At 45.8% G+C, this 18,390-nt stretch overlaps 1 protein-coding gene and 1 long non-coding RNA gene across 3 annotated transcripts; one reads left to right on the top strand and one right to left on the bottom strand.

Annotated features, from left to right (window-relative positions):
* Positions 1-9,187: 9,187 nt before the first annotated feature.
* TEX37 (testis expressed 37) lies at positions 9,188-14,405 on the bottom strand. 2 transcript variants are annotated; one of them, XM_029936291.1, is made up of 5 exons: positions 14,300-14,405; positions 13,619-13,778; positions 13,455-13,491; positions 12,627-12,719; positions 9,188-9,739 (listed from the first exon to the last, which is right to left on the bottom strand). In XM_029936291.1, the coding sequence occupies exons 2-5, from the start codon at positions 13,705-13,707 to the stop codon at positions 9,311-9,313; spliced, it is 648 nt and encodes a 215-aa protein (XP_029792151.1). In that variant the 5' UTR covers positions 13,708-13,778; positions 14,300-14,405; the 3' UTR covers positions 9,188-9,310. The 2 variants fall into 2 exon arrangements, with proteins under 2 accessions (XP_029792151.1, XP_029792152.1); XM_029936292.1 differs by lacking the exon at positions 13,619-13,778 and having other exon boundaries at positions 14,300-14,404.
* Positions 14,240-16,406, top strand: LOC115289080. Its single transcript, XR_003907362.1, has 2 exons — positions 14,240-14,575; positions 16,082-16,406. It is a non-coding gene; the product is annotated as an uncharacterized LOC115289080 (long non-coding RNA).
* The last annotated feature ends 1,984 nt before the right edge of the window (positions 16,407-18,390 follow it).

The following is an 18,390-nucleotide window of genomic DNA, read 5'->3' as shown; positions in this document are numbered from 1 at the left end:
GAAGTCGGATGCTTAACAGACTGACCCACCCAAGCGCATGCTTTTTTAAATTTATAGTTTCCAGGCTTTATGTCATACTTAAAGACTCTCCCTTTCATATGTGTGTATATATATTTATTATGAGAAAATATACACATAACATAAAATTTACTCTCACCCGTTTTTAAGTGTATAGTTCAGTAGCATTAAGTACATTCATATTTTTGTGCCCTCCCCTTCCCCTCTTCTCCCAGCCGTGGGCAGCCACCATTCTACACTCTGTCCCTATGGGTTGGACTTCTTTAGGTACTTCATGTAAGTGGAGTATATATATTTTTTAATGTTTGGTAATTAATGAACACATTCTGGCATAGTGCTTGGTCCAAACATTCTTTTTTTTTTAATGTTTATTTACTTATTTTGAGAGAGTGAATGTGTGAGCGAGTGGGGGAAGGGCAGAAAGAGGGGGAGAGAGAGAGAATCCCAAGCAAGCTCTGCACTGTCATCACAGAGCCCGATGCGGGGCTTGAACTCATGAACCATGAGATTGAGGCAAAGTCGGAAGCTTAACTGGCTGAGCGGCCCAGGAGCCCATCGCCCAAATGTTCTTGAAATATTTCAATACATGCCTCCTCTGATCTACCCCCTGCTCCCCTAGCCCCGCCCACTTCCAGTTGTTTATTTCCAGCAGAGATTCACTACTGTCTGCCCGGACACTTGCAGAAACTGCATCCTCTTCTGCTGCTTCTCAAACTGCGATCCACAGAGCCCCAGCGACCCAACTTCCAGGTACAAATACCGATTTCTGGAGTTTGCTCCAGACCTACCGACCATCCAGACCTGGTAGAGCCAAGGAATCGTCATTTTACCAAGGTGCTCAGGTGCAAGGCACTCTTTCAGAGCTCCAGCTCCCCAGGGAATGGCTGCTTGATCCAGAAAAGGCACACTGCATGCAAGCCCGGGGTGTGCATCCCCACTTGGCCTTAGCTACTTGTCCCCTCTGTGAAATGGGAATAAGAGTTCCTGGGTCACAGAGATGAAATGAGATAGGAGGGAGATACCACCCATGGCTTTGTTTTGTAAACTGAAGAATATACATACGTAAGGGCGTTAGCATTATCTTGGAGTCTCCCAATCTTGTTTCAGCAGCATCATAATCAGGGCCCCTCCTCAGGCCAAGGAATGACAAAAACATCCCTTCAAGTTGACTTCCAGCTGGGGGCGGGGCGCAGTGCAGGGCAGGGGCGAAGCGACAAGCAAGTGCAGCAAAACAGGCGTCAGCTTGTGGTCTTTCACGCCAATAATTGGAAAGGAGCCCTTTATTAAACTTAAAGAACATTTTTAAAGTTCACTTGTGCACATTCTTACTTGTATCTTGCAAAATGAACATAATTACCCTCTTTTTACACATGATAAAACTGAAGGTTTTCATGGAAGTGAGATTTCACAGAAGGAAGATACTCCTATCCTGTGACATTTGGCCAAATCACCCGAGCCCTCCATTTCCTCCGCTGTAAAATGCGGTTGACAGCTGTTGGTGGTTTTTTTTTTAATTAAATGTTTTATTTATTTTTGAGAGAGAGAGAGAGAGTGTGAGCCGGGGAGGGTCAGAATCTAAAGCAGTCTCCAGGTTCTGAGCCGTCAGCACAGAGCCCAACACGGGGCTCGAACTCAGGAACTGTGAGATCATGACCTGAGCTGAGGCCAGATGCTTTACCGACTGAGCCACCCAGGCACCCCGTGGGGTTTTTTTAAATTAGTTTTTAAAATTTACATCCAAGTTAGTTAGCATATAATGCAACAATGATTTCAAGAGTAGACTCCTTAATGCCCCTTGCCCATTTAGCCCATTCCCCCTTCCCACAACCCCTCCAGTAACCCTGTTTGTTCTCCATATTCAAGAGTCTCTTATGTTTTTGTCCCCCTCCCTGTTTTTACATTATTTTTGTTTCCCTTCCCTTATGTTTTTCTCTTTTGTATCTTAATGTTTTCATGTGAGTGAAGTCATCTTTTTGTCTTTCTCTAATTTTGCTTAGCATGATTCCCTATAGTTCCATCCACGAAGTTGCAAATGGTAAGATTTTATTCGTTTTGCTTGCTGAGTAATACTCCATTGTGTATATATACCACATCTTCTTTATCCATTCATCCATCAGTGGACATTTGGGCTCTTTCCATACTTTGGCTATTGTTGATAGTGCTGCTCTAAACACTGGGGTGCATGTGCCCCTTCAAAACAGCATCCCTTGGATAAATACCTAGTAGTGCAATTGCTGGGTCATAGGGTAGTTCTATTTTTAATTTTTGGAGGAAACTCCATACTGTTTTCCAGAGTGGCTGCGGCTACACCAGTTTGCATTCCCACTGTTAGTGGGTTTTTAGTAAGAGAAGGTCTGGGCTGTGGCTGACACGGCTGGCACACCCGGTGACACCATGGGTCCACCGGGCAGCACCTGCTCCAGATTCCCTGCCTTCTCCCTTAGGCTCAGGTCATTTGGGGGCTCTAGAAGTACAAAAGGGATGAAGACCTTTGGGGTGGCTGCTGGCAGGCAGTCATGTTCTGCCCCATAATAAACTGAACGGGAAGCTAAGAGTCATCTTCTGAGAATATTAAAATGTCTATTGACCAAAGCAGGCTTCTTCTGAATCTATTGATTAAACACACCTATTGCATTAGGCCAGAGCTGGGATTGGGACCATGCAGGGAGTGGCCCAAACCCAGTCTGCATTTCCCACGGTCCTGTCTTCCCAAAGAAGACTCCGTTGAGTAAAGAGGAGAGTTCAGTGGCCACAGCCGTGGGCCGTCCTCAGGAATGTCACTCAGGTAACTTCACCTGACATCACCAGGTACTGAGGGCTTCCGTGGCTGAAGGTGGACACACAGCCTCCTAATGCCTGGAGCCTGAAGCTGCCAGAGGCAAGAGCCAGGAAAGCTGCTACAGAAAATGCCCGGAGGCCAGGCCTGGGGCCACGTCCTTGCTGTGTTTCCCCCTGGAAAGCTCTTCCTCCCTCTCGCCCCTTTCATTCCTTCAAGATTTATTGAGCACTTGCTATAGGCAGGGTTCCAGGGACATCAAAAGTAAATAAAACACTCTCAAAGAGAAATAAAACCATCATAATTCTAAAGACAAGAAAAATAAAAATGAAAAAGATGGAACAGTTACTGAGCTTTCTTTGCCAGACCCTAGGTGTTCAGTCAGGTTATCCCCTTAGCAGAGATGCAGAGTTTGGGGCGGGGGAGAGGGGGCATTGTCCAGACAGGCTTTTCCAAGGAGGCAACAATGGGTGGGCGGGTAGTAAGCAGAGGGCAGAAAGAAACAGCAAGTGCGCAGGCGCAGACGTGGGGGTGTGGAGTGTGCGCTTTGGCAGGGCAGGGAGCCCTGTGGGAAGTGAGGCGCAGGTGCAGGGCCCCAGAGGCGGGGTTCTGCAGATGAGGAAGAATGGGGAGAATGTGGGGAGGGCCTGCAGGGGGCGCTCCTGAGCACCGACAGAGGCAAGGCCGAGTCAGAGGGATTTCCGGGGAGGGGCTGTCTCGGGTTCAGTGACTCTTGCCCAGACACAGCTCAGGGTCACCTTCATGCCTGTTTGTGAGGTGGTGTGGCCAGCGCCCCATGAGCAGTGTGTTGGGGTCTCCATTCATCGTCGTCGCTGGAGCCAGTGGCTCCCTGTGTTCTGCTCCGAGGGGCCCAGGTCCCAGCCAGCCTTCCCGTGAACCTGTCCTGAAGGAACTTTGTGATCCATTTCAGATCTTCAGCATGGCCAGTCCCAGCCCTTGGAAGTCTGTGACAGGGCTGTGACCTCCTGAGCACCTCAGATTCAGCATCCAGAGGGAGTCCTGAATCTGCCTATCTTCTTGGTCAGGCAATTGTTCGCCCCAGATGGCAGGTTGGGAAACTTGGACATTAGGGAGCAAGATAGCTATCATATTAAAGGGCTTTCCTTAATTTATTTAGAATAAAAAATGGCATGCAACATTCTAAACCCGACTGAACCATAAGGGTTAGAATCAGATAAATCTGGGATTCAGATTCCATGGGCCTGTCCATGGGTGGCTTTGGGCAGACACTTAACTTCCCTGAACCTCTGTTTCTTCATCTGTATGTGAAGACAGAAGAAGGTTTTTGACGTATGCACAGGGCCTAGCCTACAACAGGTGCTGGATAAAGCGGGACTATTGTTACATTTTCACCTCAACTAAATCACTTTGTGGAAATAACTATGTGTGAAAACTGTCAGCTGATCCACATGACCCAACACTGGAAAAAATGTTAAGAAGCATCGAAAAGTAGTGAGCTTTCACTTGTAAACATTCTTTTACAGACATCCTAGAAAGCATTTTGGGTAAAACATTCACTGAAGACTGTAACAGGTCAGTGAGAAGGGAGATACTAGTAAGAAAGTGTTTTGCAACCCATGAGGAGATAAGGATTATTTGTGAAATTATTCAACCTCACCGGGAATCAGATTATACTATCCAACTAACAGACTTTTTCCTTCCCTCTCTCCTCCCTCCCTTCCTTCTTCCCTCCCTCTGTTTATTCCTCCTCCCTCCCCCTCCTTTGCCTCTCTCCCTTTCCCCTGCCCTCCCTCCCTTCCCTCCTCCCTTCCCCTCCTGCATCCTCCCTTCCTTCCTTCTTTCTTTCCTCTCTTTCATTTCTTCTTTCTTACTAAGCAAAGCAAGGATAACAAGGATATTATGAACTAGACACACTTATAAATGGCTAGCCATAGTCTAAAGGTCTTTCTTTTTTCCTCCTTTCCTTTCCTCCTTTTCCCCCCTCCCTTCCTCTTTTCCTTCCTGTTTAATTTTTTGTTATTTTTTATTTTTGAAAGAGAGAAAGGGAGAGAGAGCAGGAGAGGGGCAGAGAAGGAGACAGAGAATCTGAAGCAGGCTCCATGCTGTCAATGCAAAGCCAGACATGAGGCTCAAACCCACAATGTGAGTTCATGACCTGAGCTGAAGTGGGGCGCTCAACCAGCTGAACCACCCAAGCGCCCCATCCTGTTTTAGTGTTTATTTTAGAAAATCTAAACATACACAAAAGTGGGAAAAGTAGGATGATGGACTTCCATGCACCCATTACCAGTTACAGTTTTCATTTTGTCACTGATCTTGTTTTATTTATTCCCTTGGTCCGGTAACAGTTTTGCTACAGCATTTTAAGTAAATTTCAGGGCACTTGGGTGGCTCAGTCAGTTAAGCATCCAACTTCAGCTCAGGTTATGATTTCCTGGTTCATGAGTTCGAGCCCCACGTCCAGATCTGTGCTGACAGTTCAGAGTCTGGAGCCTGCTTCTGATTCTGTGTCTCCCTCTCTTTCTGCCCCTACCCCACACAAGCTCACGTGTGTGCATGCTCTCTCTCTCTCTCTCTCTCTCTCTCAAAAATAAATAAATATTTTAAAAAATAAAGTAAATTTCAGACATCCATCATCTCTCCTGTATTTCAAAATGAAGCTCGATAACAACCAAAATGCCATCATCACACCTGACAAAGATTCCTTAATTTTAAAGATACACCTGTTTACAAAGTGGTTTGGTAATACTCATTGTGAATATATCCATATACTTTGACACAGTACCTTTGCTTCTTTCTCTACCTAATTACAGAAAAAGATTTATTCTGCAGCCTAATTTATAAGAGAAAAATACATAATTGGAAACAACTTGAATGTTTAACACTGGTAATTATGGTATGATCATGCAAGAATATTTATAAAGTTTTTTTTAAGATTTTATTTTTAAATAATCTCTACATCCAACATGGGGCTGAACTCACGAAGGATATTTATAAAGCTTTAAGGCTGAGCGGCAATGCTTACTGTTAATGCAATGAAGAGGACGCAGGATTTAAAATTACATATTCAGGGGCACCTGGATGACTCAGTTGGTTAAGCTTCCAACTCTTAATCTTGGCTCAGGTCATGATCTCACAGTCATGAAGTTGAGCGCAGCCCCAAGTGAGAGTTCCCTGATGACAGCACAGTGCCTGCTTGGGATTCTCTCTCTCCCTCTCTCTTTCTCTCTCTCAAAAATATATACACTTAAAAAAATAAGAATAAAATTACATGTTCAGTATGATATTTGTAAAAATACCTATAAAGCATCTCCCTGAGCACTGACTGTATCACAGATGCTGTGCAAACAATGTTTACCCCAAAGGTGGGAGCATTATTAATGCCTTTTACAGATGAGGAAATTGCTGTTCAGAGACATGAAAGAACTTTCTAGAATACCCCTCAGGTGCTAAGTAGTAAACTCAGGCATGGGTGGAGCCCTAGATTTGTCTGGTTCTACCGCCCAAGGATCTGACCATTATCTGCTACGCTGGGAATCAAAATGTTAACCGTAGTCATCATTGAACAGTGGGATTAGAGGCGATTTCTTTTTCTTCTTCATTTCTTTCTTCACTTTGCAGCATTTTCTACTGAAGGTATTAGTTTTATGTTAGAAAAAATATTTTCCAATTACATATTTTAAAATTGTGTACTAAAAATTAAGAAAGAACATATTTGGAACATGGGCTATTAAAAAATGCTATAAACTGATAAGAAAAAAGATAATTCAAGGCGAAAGATGTGACTCAGAAACCCAGTGGGAAATGATATAAAAAAAAGACCCTGGGTGCTGGGGTGACTCACTTGGCGGAGTAACCAACTTGATTCCAGCTTAGGTCAGCATCCCACAGTTCTTGGGATCAACCCCCAAGTCAGGCTCCTTGCTGACAGAGTGGAGCCTGTTTGGGATTCTCTCTCTCTGTCCCTCACTTACTTGTGTTCTCTCTCTCTCTCTCCCTCCCTCTCTTTTTATCTCTCTCTCTCTCAAAACAAATAAACTTAAAAAATAAGATCCTGTATCTCACTAGTAGCCAAGTAATTGCAAATTAAAACCACAATGAGATACCATTTTCTATTTATCAAATTGGCAACTATCAAAATATTTATCAGTATCCGTCATGAGAAGATGGGGCTAAGAGGCTGGGAGGAAGGGGCTGTTCTGATGCTATCTTTGAACAGCAAACACCCACCCCATTAGACCAGGCACAAACCCAGCCCTTGTGAGGCTCTTACAGAAATAAAAGCAGCAAGGGTATACGTTCATGAATTGTTACTAGCACATTATTTGCAGGAAGGAGATTGGAAAAACATGACTGCCCACAAATAAGGGAATAGTTTAACAAATCAAAATTCATCAATTCAATGGAAGATCAGGCAGCCGTTAAAAATAATTAGATCTGTCATGGTTTGTGAGATCAAGTCCCACATCGGGCTCTATGCTCCTACTTGAGATTCTCTCTCTTCCTCTCTCTGCCCTTCCCTCATTCATAATCTCTCTGTCTCTCTCTCTCTCTCAAAATAAATAAATAAACTTTAAAATAATAATAATAATTAGATCTGGGGTGCCTGGCTGGTTCACTAGGTAGAGCATACAACTCTTGGTCTCAGGGTCGTGAGTTCAAGCCTTATACCCGGCATGGAGACTATTAAAATAAAACAAGCAAACAAAGAAAAAACAATTAGATCTATAAGTGATGACTTGTGAAGAGAAAAGGAAGATTCAGAGTATTGTGTATGGTCTCATGACTCAAGTATGGTTCCCCTCATCCAGAAGTGCTGGGAGCTTGTGGGAAATACAGAATCTTGCCCCCACCTTAGCCGACTGACTCAGAATCTGCATTCTAACAAGGTTCCCTGGGAAGCCTGGTGTACAGTGTGATCCCAGTGGGGAAGCCTTCTCATGTTTTGTGGTAAAAATGGACGGTTATCCACCCAAATACACCCTCGCCTTCTATTCTACTAACTTCCCGTTTTTCACGGGCGCATGGCTGCCCAAGGTGAAAGCATATTTCCTGGCCTCCCTTGCAGTTTGGTGGGACCATGTGGCAAGGCTCTGGCCAAGAGGGCAGGACTAGAAGTGAAGAATATCACTTCCACATTGTGCCCCTAAAAGGGAATACCCTTGTTTTCTTCTGGTTGTTTCTTGCTTTCTGCTAGCAGAAAAATGTCAATAACTCAGGGAGTCACTGTCTTACCTTGGGCTACCATAACAAAATATCACAGGCCGGGGCGGTGGAGGTGGGGCGGGGGGGCTTCAACAACAGAAATTTATTTTCTCAGAGCTCTGGAGGCTGGAAGTCCGAGATCAAGGTCTGGCAGAGTTTGGTCTCTGATGAAACTTCTCTTCCTGGTGTGCAGATGGCTGCTTCCCCTACTGTGTCCTCACAGAGCTTTTCCTTACTTGGTGTGTGTGTGTGCGTGTGTATGCGTGTGTGTATGTGTGTGTGCAGAGAGAGGTGAGCTCTCTTTCTCTTCCCCTTTTTATTTATTTTTTTAGTGTTTATTACTGAGAGACAGAGCATGAGCAGGGGAGGGGCAGAGAGAGAGGGAGACACAGAATCAGAAGTAGGCTGCAGGCTCTGAGCTGTTAGCACAGAGCCCCACGTGGGGCTCGAATTCATGAACCTGGGAGGTCATGACCTGAGCTGAAGTCAGATACTTAACCTAGGGAGCCACCCAGGTGCCCCTCCTCTACTTATTTTTAGAAAGCCACCAATCCTATCAGAATAGGGTTTTACCCTTATGTCTTCATTTAACCTTAATTACCTCCTAAAGGCCTTATCTCCAAATATAGTCACGGTGGGATTAAGGTTTCAGCCTATGAATTTTGAGGGGAGGGGGACACAATTTAATCCATGGCAGTCACCTTTGACCCAGTGATGACGCCCCGCCCACCCTGCCTACATCTGAACTGTTAGCGGGGAGAGAAACTGGTATGTTGTTCAAGCGGCTACATTCTGGTTCTTTGTTCAGCGGCTTCACTACTTCCTAACTGACTCATACATGTGTATGTTTACAAAAGCACCACTGAGCAAGAAGGAAAGTGTAAAATGATGCTCTTGAAATAGGTTACTGTTGATTGCTCCAGAGTGGGACCAATTTACAATCACACTCAACATTACATTGGGGACTGTAATTTTTCCTACTTTATAAGTAAATGCCTACAACAGCAAGAATCTTTACAGCAGGACTCTTACTTGTAATGAGACATCGCACAGATTCCAGCCTCCATACAGGCCAGTTTTCCTTCTCTCCCTCTGTCCTCCCCTCCTCCCCTTTTCTCCTCCTCTTGCAGGCAGGCGGGGATGGGGGGGGGGGGGCTGCTGCCCCAGGGCAGGCAGGGCGCAAAGTAGAACAGGTGGTCCCAGGACTCCTAGAACACCTTCCAGGGCTTTATTTTCACTTCTCCTGTCCATTCCCCAAGGGCAGTGCCGGGGTTTCCTGAGGGAGGGGGCGCGGTTCCCACAGTGCCCCTGCAGGTGCCTTCACACTTCCTACTGGTAAAATGGCATGAAGGGCCCCCATCGGTTCAAGATGGGGACCTTGACGTGGTGGCGATAAGGACAGAGGCAGCCAGGCAGTAGTAAGTAGCCTTTGCCCTGCTCAGCAGCTGGCTGGCGCTCGGGCTCCAGGAGGCACGGAAAGTGGGCGCTCTGGTGGGCGCAGTTGGGATCGCCCTGGGCCAGGTGCAGAGCATGGGAAACCGGGTACACGGAATGGCAGACGCTGGTGAACCTGCATTCGCCCTCTGCTGTGGCCGCCGGGTCCTGGTCTTGCGGTGGGAAGAAGCCTGGGAGTCCCAGGTCCTTGGCGGTCATGGGCGGATTTCTGAAGGCGGGGTATCCATCCTTTAGCTTGGGCTTGGAGCTGGGGACGTGCCTATACAACTCTTTGTCCCGGACTTGGGCATCCAGCTTCACTTGCTGTGGAAATAAATCACACATGATCGGAGAGCTGAGCCAGGTGAGAGGGGAGCTTCCTTGGTCTCATCCTACACAGAACACACTTCTCTTTATTTAAAAAAAAAGTTGGGAGTGCCTGGGTGGCTCAGTCGGTTGAGTGACCTACTCTTGATTTGGGCTTGGGTCATGATCCCAGGGCCATGAGATCAAGCCCTATGCTCAGCGTAGAGTCTGCTTAGGATTCTCTCTCTTTCCCTCTCCCCCTCTCCCCCACTCATGCTCTCTCTCTCTCTTAAAAAAATTAAATTAGTCTTTGAATGGTAATGTATATGACTGAAGGAAATGCTGAAATAATAAAAAAGTTTCTTTTTTTATTACATTTTTTAATGTTTTATTTATTTTTGAGAGAGAATCCAAGGAGGGGAGGGGCAGTGAGGAGGGGGGAACAGAGGACCCAAAGCAGGCTCTGCGCTGACAACAGTAAGCCTGATATGGGGCTCGAGCTCATGAACCTCCAGATCATGACCTGAGCAGATGTCAGGTGCTCTATTGATTGAGCCACTCAGGTAACCCCCCCCCTTTTTTAGTGTGTATTTATTTATTTATTTATTTATTTATTTTTGAGAGAGAGAAAGAGAGTGAGCAGGGGAGGGGCAGAGAGGGAGGGAGACAGAATTGAAAGCAGGCTCCACACTGTCAGCACAGAGACTGACTCAGGGTTCCAACCCACAAACTGTGAGATCATGACCTGAGCCAAAATCAAGAGTCAGTTGTTTAACCTACTGAGCCACCCAGGTGCCCCCACAATACTTTCTAGTGAAAGGTAAATCTCTTTCCCACCCCCTTCCTTCCTTAATTCCTATCTCTGGAGGCAACCACTGGCATAAGTGTTTTTTGTATCTCTTTTCCTTAAAATTTTAACGTTTATTCATTTTTTAAGAGACAGAGAGACAGAGCTCGAGTGGGGGAGGGGCAGAGAGAAAGAGAGAGACAAACACACACAGAATCCAAAGCAGGCTCCAGGCTCTGAGCTGTCAGCACAGAGACCACCATGGGGCTCAAACTCACAAACTGGGAGATCATGACCTGAGCTGAAGTCAGACGCTTAACTGACTGAGCCACCCAGGTGCCCTGATGTATCCTTTTAGATATAGTTTATTTACATATAAACATATAATGAAGCTTCACTCCCCCCTGGTTTGTACACAAATGTACATTATAATCCCACTCTGCACTTTGCTGCCACCAAATACTATACCCCAGAAATTGTCTCATTTTTCTTTGTATAGATCTTCTTATTTTTAGGGGCGATACCTCAAGATAGGAAAGGATGTCTTAAACAAGACTTACAAAGAGCAGATGGTACAGGGAAAGACGCCTACATCTGGCTATATTAAAGTAAGAATTGTGATTCACTGACAGGAGGTGAAAAGACAAACCACAGCCTGTGAAATTTTGCCACTTACATAACTAACAAATGAAACATGTTTGGAATATTTAAAGAACTCCTACAAATTAGTAAGAAAAAGACAAACATCCCAATTAAAAAAATGGGCAAGAAACAGGACAGACATCTCACAAAATAATAAATATCTGGAAACATATGATCACAAGAAAATATTATTTCAAACCCACCAAATTAGCAAAAATCTGAAAGTCTATCAATACCAAGTTGATGGCAAGGTTGGACAGCTACAGAGCTAACTGTCTCTGGTCACATCGATGCAATGACTTTGGCAAATTTTGATGTTACCTGTGACCAGCAATTCCATTCCTGGGGCAGGGGACAGGTTAGGCTGCAGCCCTGGGAAGTGGGGAGGGGTAACGAGAAAGTAAAACCCAGATGTCCAGCAGGACCTACATGGTGGCACATTCATGCAGTGTAATGCCACACAGCCGAAATGAATAATATATTCTATAAAATATAATATTCAGCAAAAGATAAAAATCACAGAAGAGTATGAATAGTATGATACAATATAGAATAAAGCTCAAAAGGAAATCTAAATAATTTGTTGGAAGGGACACATACATATAGAGCAAAACTATTTTTTAAAAAACACAAAAGGGAGGGGCACCTGGGTGGCTCAGTCCATGGAGCATCCAACTCTTGATTTGGCTTAGGTCATGATCTCACAGTTTGTGAGTTTGAGCCCCGAGTCAGGTTCTGCCCTGACAGTGTGGAGCCTGCTTGGGATTCTCTCTTTCTGCCTCTCTCTCTTTCAAAAATAAATAAATTAACTTAAAAAAATAATGGGGTGTCTGGGTGGCTCAGTTGGTTAAGCATCTGACTTCAACTCAGGTCATGATCTCACCACTCATGAGTTCAAGCCCCACATCGGGCTCTGTGCTGACAGCTCAGAGCCTGGAGCCTGCTTCCGATTCTGTGTCTCCCTCTATTTCTCTCTCTGTGTCCCTCTCTTGCTTGTACTCTCTCTTACTCTCAAAAGTAAATAAATAAACATTAAAAAAATTAAAACACACACACACACACACACACACACACACACACACACACACACAAAGGGGAATAATTAACCCAAAATTCAGAATAGTGGCTACCTCTGGAGGTGGGAGGGGGTGGGAGCAGGGAGGGGTCCACGGGGGCTCTCGGATACTTCTAATGTGCTATGTTTTAAGCTGGCCTATAATGGGCACACCGGTGTTTGTTTTGTCAATGTTATTTAAACTGTAAATGTATATTATTTACACTCTTTTGTATCCCTGACTTAGAGTTGATGTACATTTTAAAACATACACACAAGACATACACATTAAAGACTTCTTTAGGTCTCCTGGCATCAGATATTGTTGTAAGTGCCCCCAATATCCACACTCATAATAAAAACGAAGTAAAGATGATCTCAGTTGGCCATTGAACAAAAGACAAGACTGAATGACTTCTTACCTCTTCTGGTGTGATCCTGGAGTATTTGTGCTTCCCGTAGGGTTGATAGTCAATCATGTAAGAGCTCTGGTAGATGTCTAAGTCCACGGGGGCCTAAACGGCAAGGGAGATTACAAAACAGGGGATCCTATCTTGCCCCATCCTTCTGTCTAAAAGCAGTCAATGGCTTCTCATGGTCTATTGGACCAAGACCAATGTTTGGGTCTGGCATTCAGAGCCCTTCAGGATCTGGCTTCTACTGACCTTTACCATCTCACCCTGCTTAGCCCCCTCCATGCCATCTGTATGCCAGCCTCACTACTTTCTACTATTCACAGGTGCACACGCTCGTATCTCTTGCTGGAAGCACCAGCTGCACTCCTCATGGACTGGCAAACTCCTACACATCCTCCAAAACCCAGATTAAATTTCTCCCCAAAACATCTATCCCACCCTTTTATTCCTCACCGCCCCCAAATTAAACTTTTTCTCCTCTGCTTTCATAGCACCTTTTACATCTGGCATTATATAGCACTTATCATGGTGACTTGTAATGGATTTCATGAAATACACTAGATCAGGACCTAATATTTGACATCTCTGCAGCCTCAAAACCCAGCGCAGGGCTCGATACCCCCAGGATGCCTAATAATCACATGCTGAGTAAATAAATGAACCCTGGAAACATTGCAAAGCCATAGTTTTCTGCTGCCCGGTTAAAAAACAAGAAAAAAACCCATCGTTTCGGAATGATCACCACAGGGGTCCCCAAAGTCCCTGGGCCTGTTTGTTTAAGCTGCTCAACCTTGAGGTGGCCACAAGGGACAGACAGAAAGCCACAACACTCACCTGTCTGGGGTACACCACACTTGCCATGGCAGACGACCTAGACACAGACAAGCTGGTTAGCCCTGCTTCTGCCACACGCAGGGAAACAGCCATTGTCCCCAAACTGTGCCATCCGAGCACAACTGCCCAGTCCTCTCAGCCCACCCTGCACATTACTCAGTCACCTGGGGGTTGATGGCAACAGCAGGGACCAATAGGCAGGTGGACAGGTGTCCTGGGACAAAGGGGCATGAGCCGACCTCAGACGGAACATGAGCCTACACGAACATCAGATTCACCTCTCAAGCAGGGTAAGTAGCGTGCTGGTAAGTCTTTAACAGCCACCTTTTTGAGGCAAGTAAATAAGCGTTTACTAACTTCTGGATTTCTGGGTGCAAGTGCTCCCACCATGTCCCATTTCAAGCTATTGACATAATGGTGCACTGAGGCAGCAAGCTGTGGGTATAGGACTTCCAGGTGCCCTGACTCAGGAGCACAAACCAGGTTTTATAGTCAGGACCGGGGCATCCAGGGGGAAGAAGTGAGGCTCTGCATTTCCTGCTGAATGACAGCAGCCGGTAGGTCCAATCCTGCCCCTCACCCCACAGCTGGGCACTGGGAGCCTCACAGCTGGGCACTGGGGAGCAATTTGAGCTCACCCTATCTTGTGTGCATGAACCCCTAGGTTTTTGACTGGTACTCCATTTCATTTCCATGGAACACATCCCTGAGCCTCACTCTGTTCAGTGGGCTGTGACCTGGCGGGGTGGTTGCCAGTCCTCAAATAGTCCCTACGTCCCCTCCTTTTTGGGCAGAGATGGCTACCCTTCTGGGGCCTGGGCAGTTTCAGCGCCAACAGCACTTACCCCTCCTTCCACCAGGGGGATGACGATGCTCCTGCCCTTCCAACTCCAGGTGCCCTGCTGCGTGGAGAGTCCTGTCACTGTGCCCCACCGCCACACCTGTCTTTGAGATGAACCCTGACCTCCGTGATGCAGGCTGCTTTGATCACAGCCCCCCGCCATTGTGATGAGTGACGGGCTAACCTCCTGGGTGTCTGCCCCTGACTCACCCTCTCAGAACAAGCCGCTGGGGGCCCAGCACCCCCGAGCCAGCACGGACTCTGGCAGCAGCGCCGGAAGGTATCTGGGAGGCCGGGCCTTTCTAGTACTCTCCAGTTGGTCATTTCTGGGAGAAGGCGTTAAACAGAACCCCACATACATTTTGCCATCAGACTTTTGAGATTCAATCTGCTGCATACCGTAGCCCCTCCAGGCAGGCTTCTGTTGCCTGAAAGGCTGGTTTGTCCACCCTCTGTCAAAATTTCGCCCTCTTTCATACCCCTTAGGATCTCTATAATCCACAAATGAAAACTAGTAAGTGTTGGGAAAGATATGGAGAAATTGGAGTCCTCGTGTGCCCTGGTGGGAATTGCAAGATGGTGCAGCCACTGTGGAAGGCAGTATGGCGGTTCCTCAAACATTACACAGAAACATAGAATTACCATACAATCCTGCAATTCCTCCTCTGAGTGTGCGCCCCAAAGAATTGAAAGCAGGAGCTCAAACAGATACTTGTATGACCGTGTTCATAGCAGTAGTATTCGCAATAGCCAAAAGATGGAAACAAGCCCAATATCCATCAACAGGTGGATAAATAAACCAAATGTGATATATACATATAATGGAATACTATTCTGTTTTTTTAAATGCTAAAAAGATTTTTTCAATTCCAGTGTAGTTAACATACAGTGTAATATTTGTTTCAGATGTACAATACAGTGATTCAACGGTTCTGTCATTGCTCAGGGCTCCTCACAAGTGCAATCCTTAATCCCCGTCAGCTATTTTAACCATGCCTCATCCACCTCCCCTCTGGTAACCACCAGTTTGTTCTCTATAGTTAGGAGTGTGGTTTTTGGTTTGTCTCTTTTTCCCTTTGTTCAAATATTCAGTTTAAAAAAATTGTGGCACGTGCTACCACAGGGATGACCCTTGAAAACATGATGCTAAGTGAAATAAGCAAGATCACAAAGGACAACTATTGTATGATTCCACTTATATGAGGTACCTAGAGTCATCAAAATCAGAGAGACAGAGGGGCACTTGGGTGGCTCAGTCGGTTGAGCATCCAACTTCACCTGAGGTCATTATCTCGCAGTCTGTGAGTCTGAGCCCCGCGTCGGGCTCTGTGCTGATGGCTCAGAGCCTGGAGCCTGCTTCAGAGTCTGTGTCTTCCTATTTCTCTGTTCCTTCCCACTCGTGCTCTTTCTCTGTCTCAAAAAGAAATAAATGTTAATTTTTTTTAATCAGAGAGACAGAGTGGTGGTTGTTAGGGGTTGGGAGGAATTGGTACAGTTTTAAGAAGATAAAAACTTTCTGGAAATGGATAGTGGCAATGATGGCATAACATTGCAAACATACTTAACCCACTAAATGATACCCTTAAAATGGTGAGTTTTATGTTATATATATTTACCATAATAAAATATATTCACTTTTTCTAAAGGCCACCTCTCCCATGAAGCTCTCCTTGTTCTCTCACTAGATGCCTTTCATTTATCCAACCAGTATTTATTGAGCACTATTTTGTGTTGGGCACTGCTCTGAACTGTACAGATTCAACAGTGAACATATTCCATCCCTTAGGGCACCATGATTGATTCAAGGAGAGGCTTATGACCCAAGGTAGGCCAATGAGCACCATCCTAGCTCCTGGGAGAGTCTCTCTTTCTGAGACAGCAGGCACTAAGAACTGTTGGAGCCTGGAGCTGTCTGAGGCCATCTTGGCCACCAATCGAAGGGAGCCTGGCCAAAGAATAAAATTAGCAGACAAAACAAGACCCAAGAGATGGAGACAGAAATTGACTGTATCATGAAGACATCAAGCTCCTGGATGCAACCATGCCTGAAGCTTACACTACTTTCGGACCTTGCAGTTTGTGTGAGCCAATATATTCCTTTCCCTGCTGAAGCCAGTTGTGGTTGTGTTTACATAACTTACAGCTAAAGTGGTTCCAACTAATTCAAGGTGGGACAACAAATCGTGGTATCCTTCAGGTAAAGAACTTGGTCTTAGTCACCTTTTTATTCCTCAATGCACTCTCACCTAGATGTAAGAATTTAAGAAGTGTTTGTGAATGTAATAATACTGAAGGAAATGGCAAAGAACTCGGTAAAGAACAGAATCGCTGCAGAGATACAAGTGGAGGAGACAGCTGGGCCATAAGACACTTTTGTGCCTCAAGGATATATTTTCAGGAAAATAAAACCAAGTAGTATCTGGAGTCTTGACTTCAAATCCTGATACTTGGGTAAACCAGGTAAGTTCCATAGAAACCAGTTTGATCATCTGTGAAACAGGTATGTAATATCCACCTGAAATGAACGTAGAAGGTCAAATGGATATGTCTGTGATGGTACTTGGTGGCTCTTCATGCCAGAGTTTACCCATTTTTCTGAGTTTCTGCTCTATGCCCGACGTTGTACAGGGCCTGTGATCAGAGTGGTGAAGTAAAACAGAAGTGGTCTCTGCCTTCATGAAGCTACAGTAGAGTGAGAGATAAATATACTATATAAGTGCGTCTTTAGAAACAACGTTGACAATGCCATGGAAGAGAAATTGGGTGTGGGGACCTGATCCAGCCTTAGAGGGAAGACTTGTGTCAGGTAGTGACATTATACCTCAGTCCTAGGGAGGAAGGTGAATGCTGTGGCCTGTGTGACTACTGTATATAGGACTCAACGGAGCCCGGTCTTGTGTGGAAGATAGAGTCTGCTCTACTAGGACAGAGTGAGGAGAGACAGGTGAGGCTCCAGATGAGGCTGGGGGTGGGGGTAGTTTGTCCAGCAGGGTACAGGAGGATCAGTGGTTTTTATCCTGCAAATAATAGGAGGGACTGGGGAGATTAAGCAGAAGGATGAGGGGCGCCTGTGTGGCTCAGTCGGTTAAGCGGCTGGCTTCGACTCAGGTCATGATCTCACAGTTTGTGGGTTCAGGCCCTGCGTTGGGCTCTGTGCTGACAGCTTGGAGCCTGGAGCCTGCTTGGGATTCTGTGTCTCCCTCTCTCTGACCCTCCCCTGCTCGTGCTCTCACTCTCTCTCAAAAAACAAACAAACAAAAAAAGCAGAAGGATGAAGCAACATAGCAAAAAGATCACTGGTGGACAATGGTCGGGGCAAGGGGAGGGAGGCATGGGGGGAGGGGAAGACGGGATTCAGGCAAGGAGTTTGCAGGCCACTAGCTGATGGTGTGGCTGGGACAGGTTGGAGGAGATGACAGTGATATGGAGAATGGATAGATTCAAGAGGCATTTTGGAAATAACTATAGAATTTTTTAATGTTTATTTATTTTGAGAGAAAGAGTGTGTGTAGGCAGGGAAAGGGGAGAGAGAGGGAGAGAAAGAATCCTAAGCAGGCATCATACTCAGTGCAGAGTGCAATGCGGGGCTCAATCTCATAACAGATCATGACCTGATTTCAAGAGTTGGACACTTAACCAACTGAGTCACCCAGTCAGCCCAAACTCTGTAGAATCTAATCATTATCAGGAATCGGCAGGGCCAAGACAGAGGCAGGGGCAAGATAGAGGCAAAGGCAAGACAGACGTATCAGAGATGATTCCCTGACTTTTGGAATGGGCCATTGGAGGTTGGGTCACCCTTTGGAAAGGTAGGAATGCCAGCAGAGAAGCCAACTTGGGGAGCAAGACCACCATATTGCATTTGTGTGGCCTGTCTGGCTTCCAAGCAGAAAGAGGGGATAAACACCTGTGTGAGAGAATCTAGAGCCCCCGGAGGAAAGCTCTGGACATGTGATACACGCTCTGGAATTGCTGGTGATACAGGCGGGGTTTTTTTTTTAATGTTTTTTATTTATTTTTGAGAGACAGAGTGAGCAGGGGTGGGGCAGAGAGAGAGGGAGACACAGAATCTGAAGCAGGCTCCAGGCTCTGAGC

The sequence above is a fragment of the Suricata suricatta genome, chromosome 4 (assembly GCF_006229205.1).
Source record: "Suricata suricatta isolate VVHF042 chromosome 4, meerkat_22Aug2017_6uvM2_HiC, whole genome shotgun sequence".
NCBI classification, from domain to species: domain Eukaryota; kingdom Metazoa; phylum Chordata; class Mammalia; order Carnivora; family Herpestidae; genus Suricata; species Suricata suricatta.
This window is presented reverse-complemented; position numbering and strand designations above follow the sequence as displayed.

Excerpts from the sequence above, each read along its gene's own strand:
- TEX37 (XM_029936291.1), bottom strand. The coding sequence starts at position 13,707 with ATGTTCCGTCTGAGGTCGGCTCATGCCCCTTTGTCCCAGGACACCTGT. Across the intron at positions 13,492-13,618 it reads CTGTTGCCATCAACCCCCAG|GTCGTCTGCCATGGCAAGTG; the intron begins GTGACTGAGTAA and ends GTCTGTGTCTAG. Across the intron at positions 12,720-13,454 it reads GTGTGGTGTACCCCAGACAG|GCCCCCGTGGACTTAGACAT; the intron begins GTGAGTGTTGTG and ends CTTGCCGTTTAG.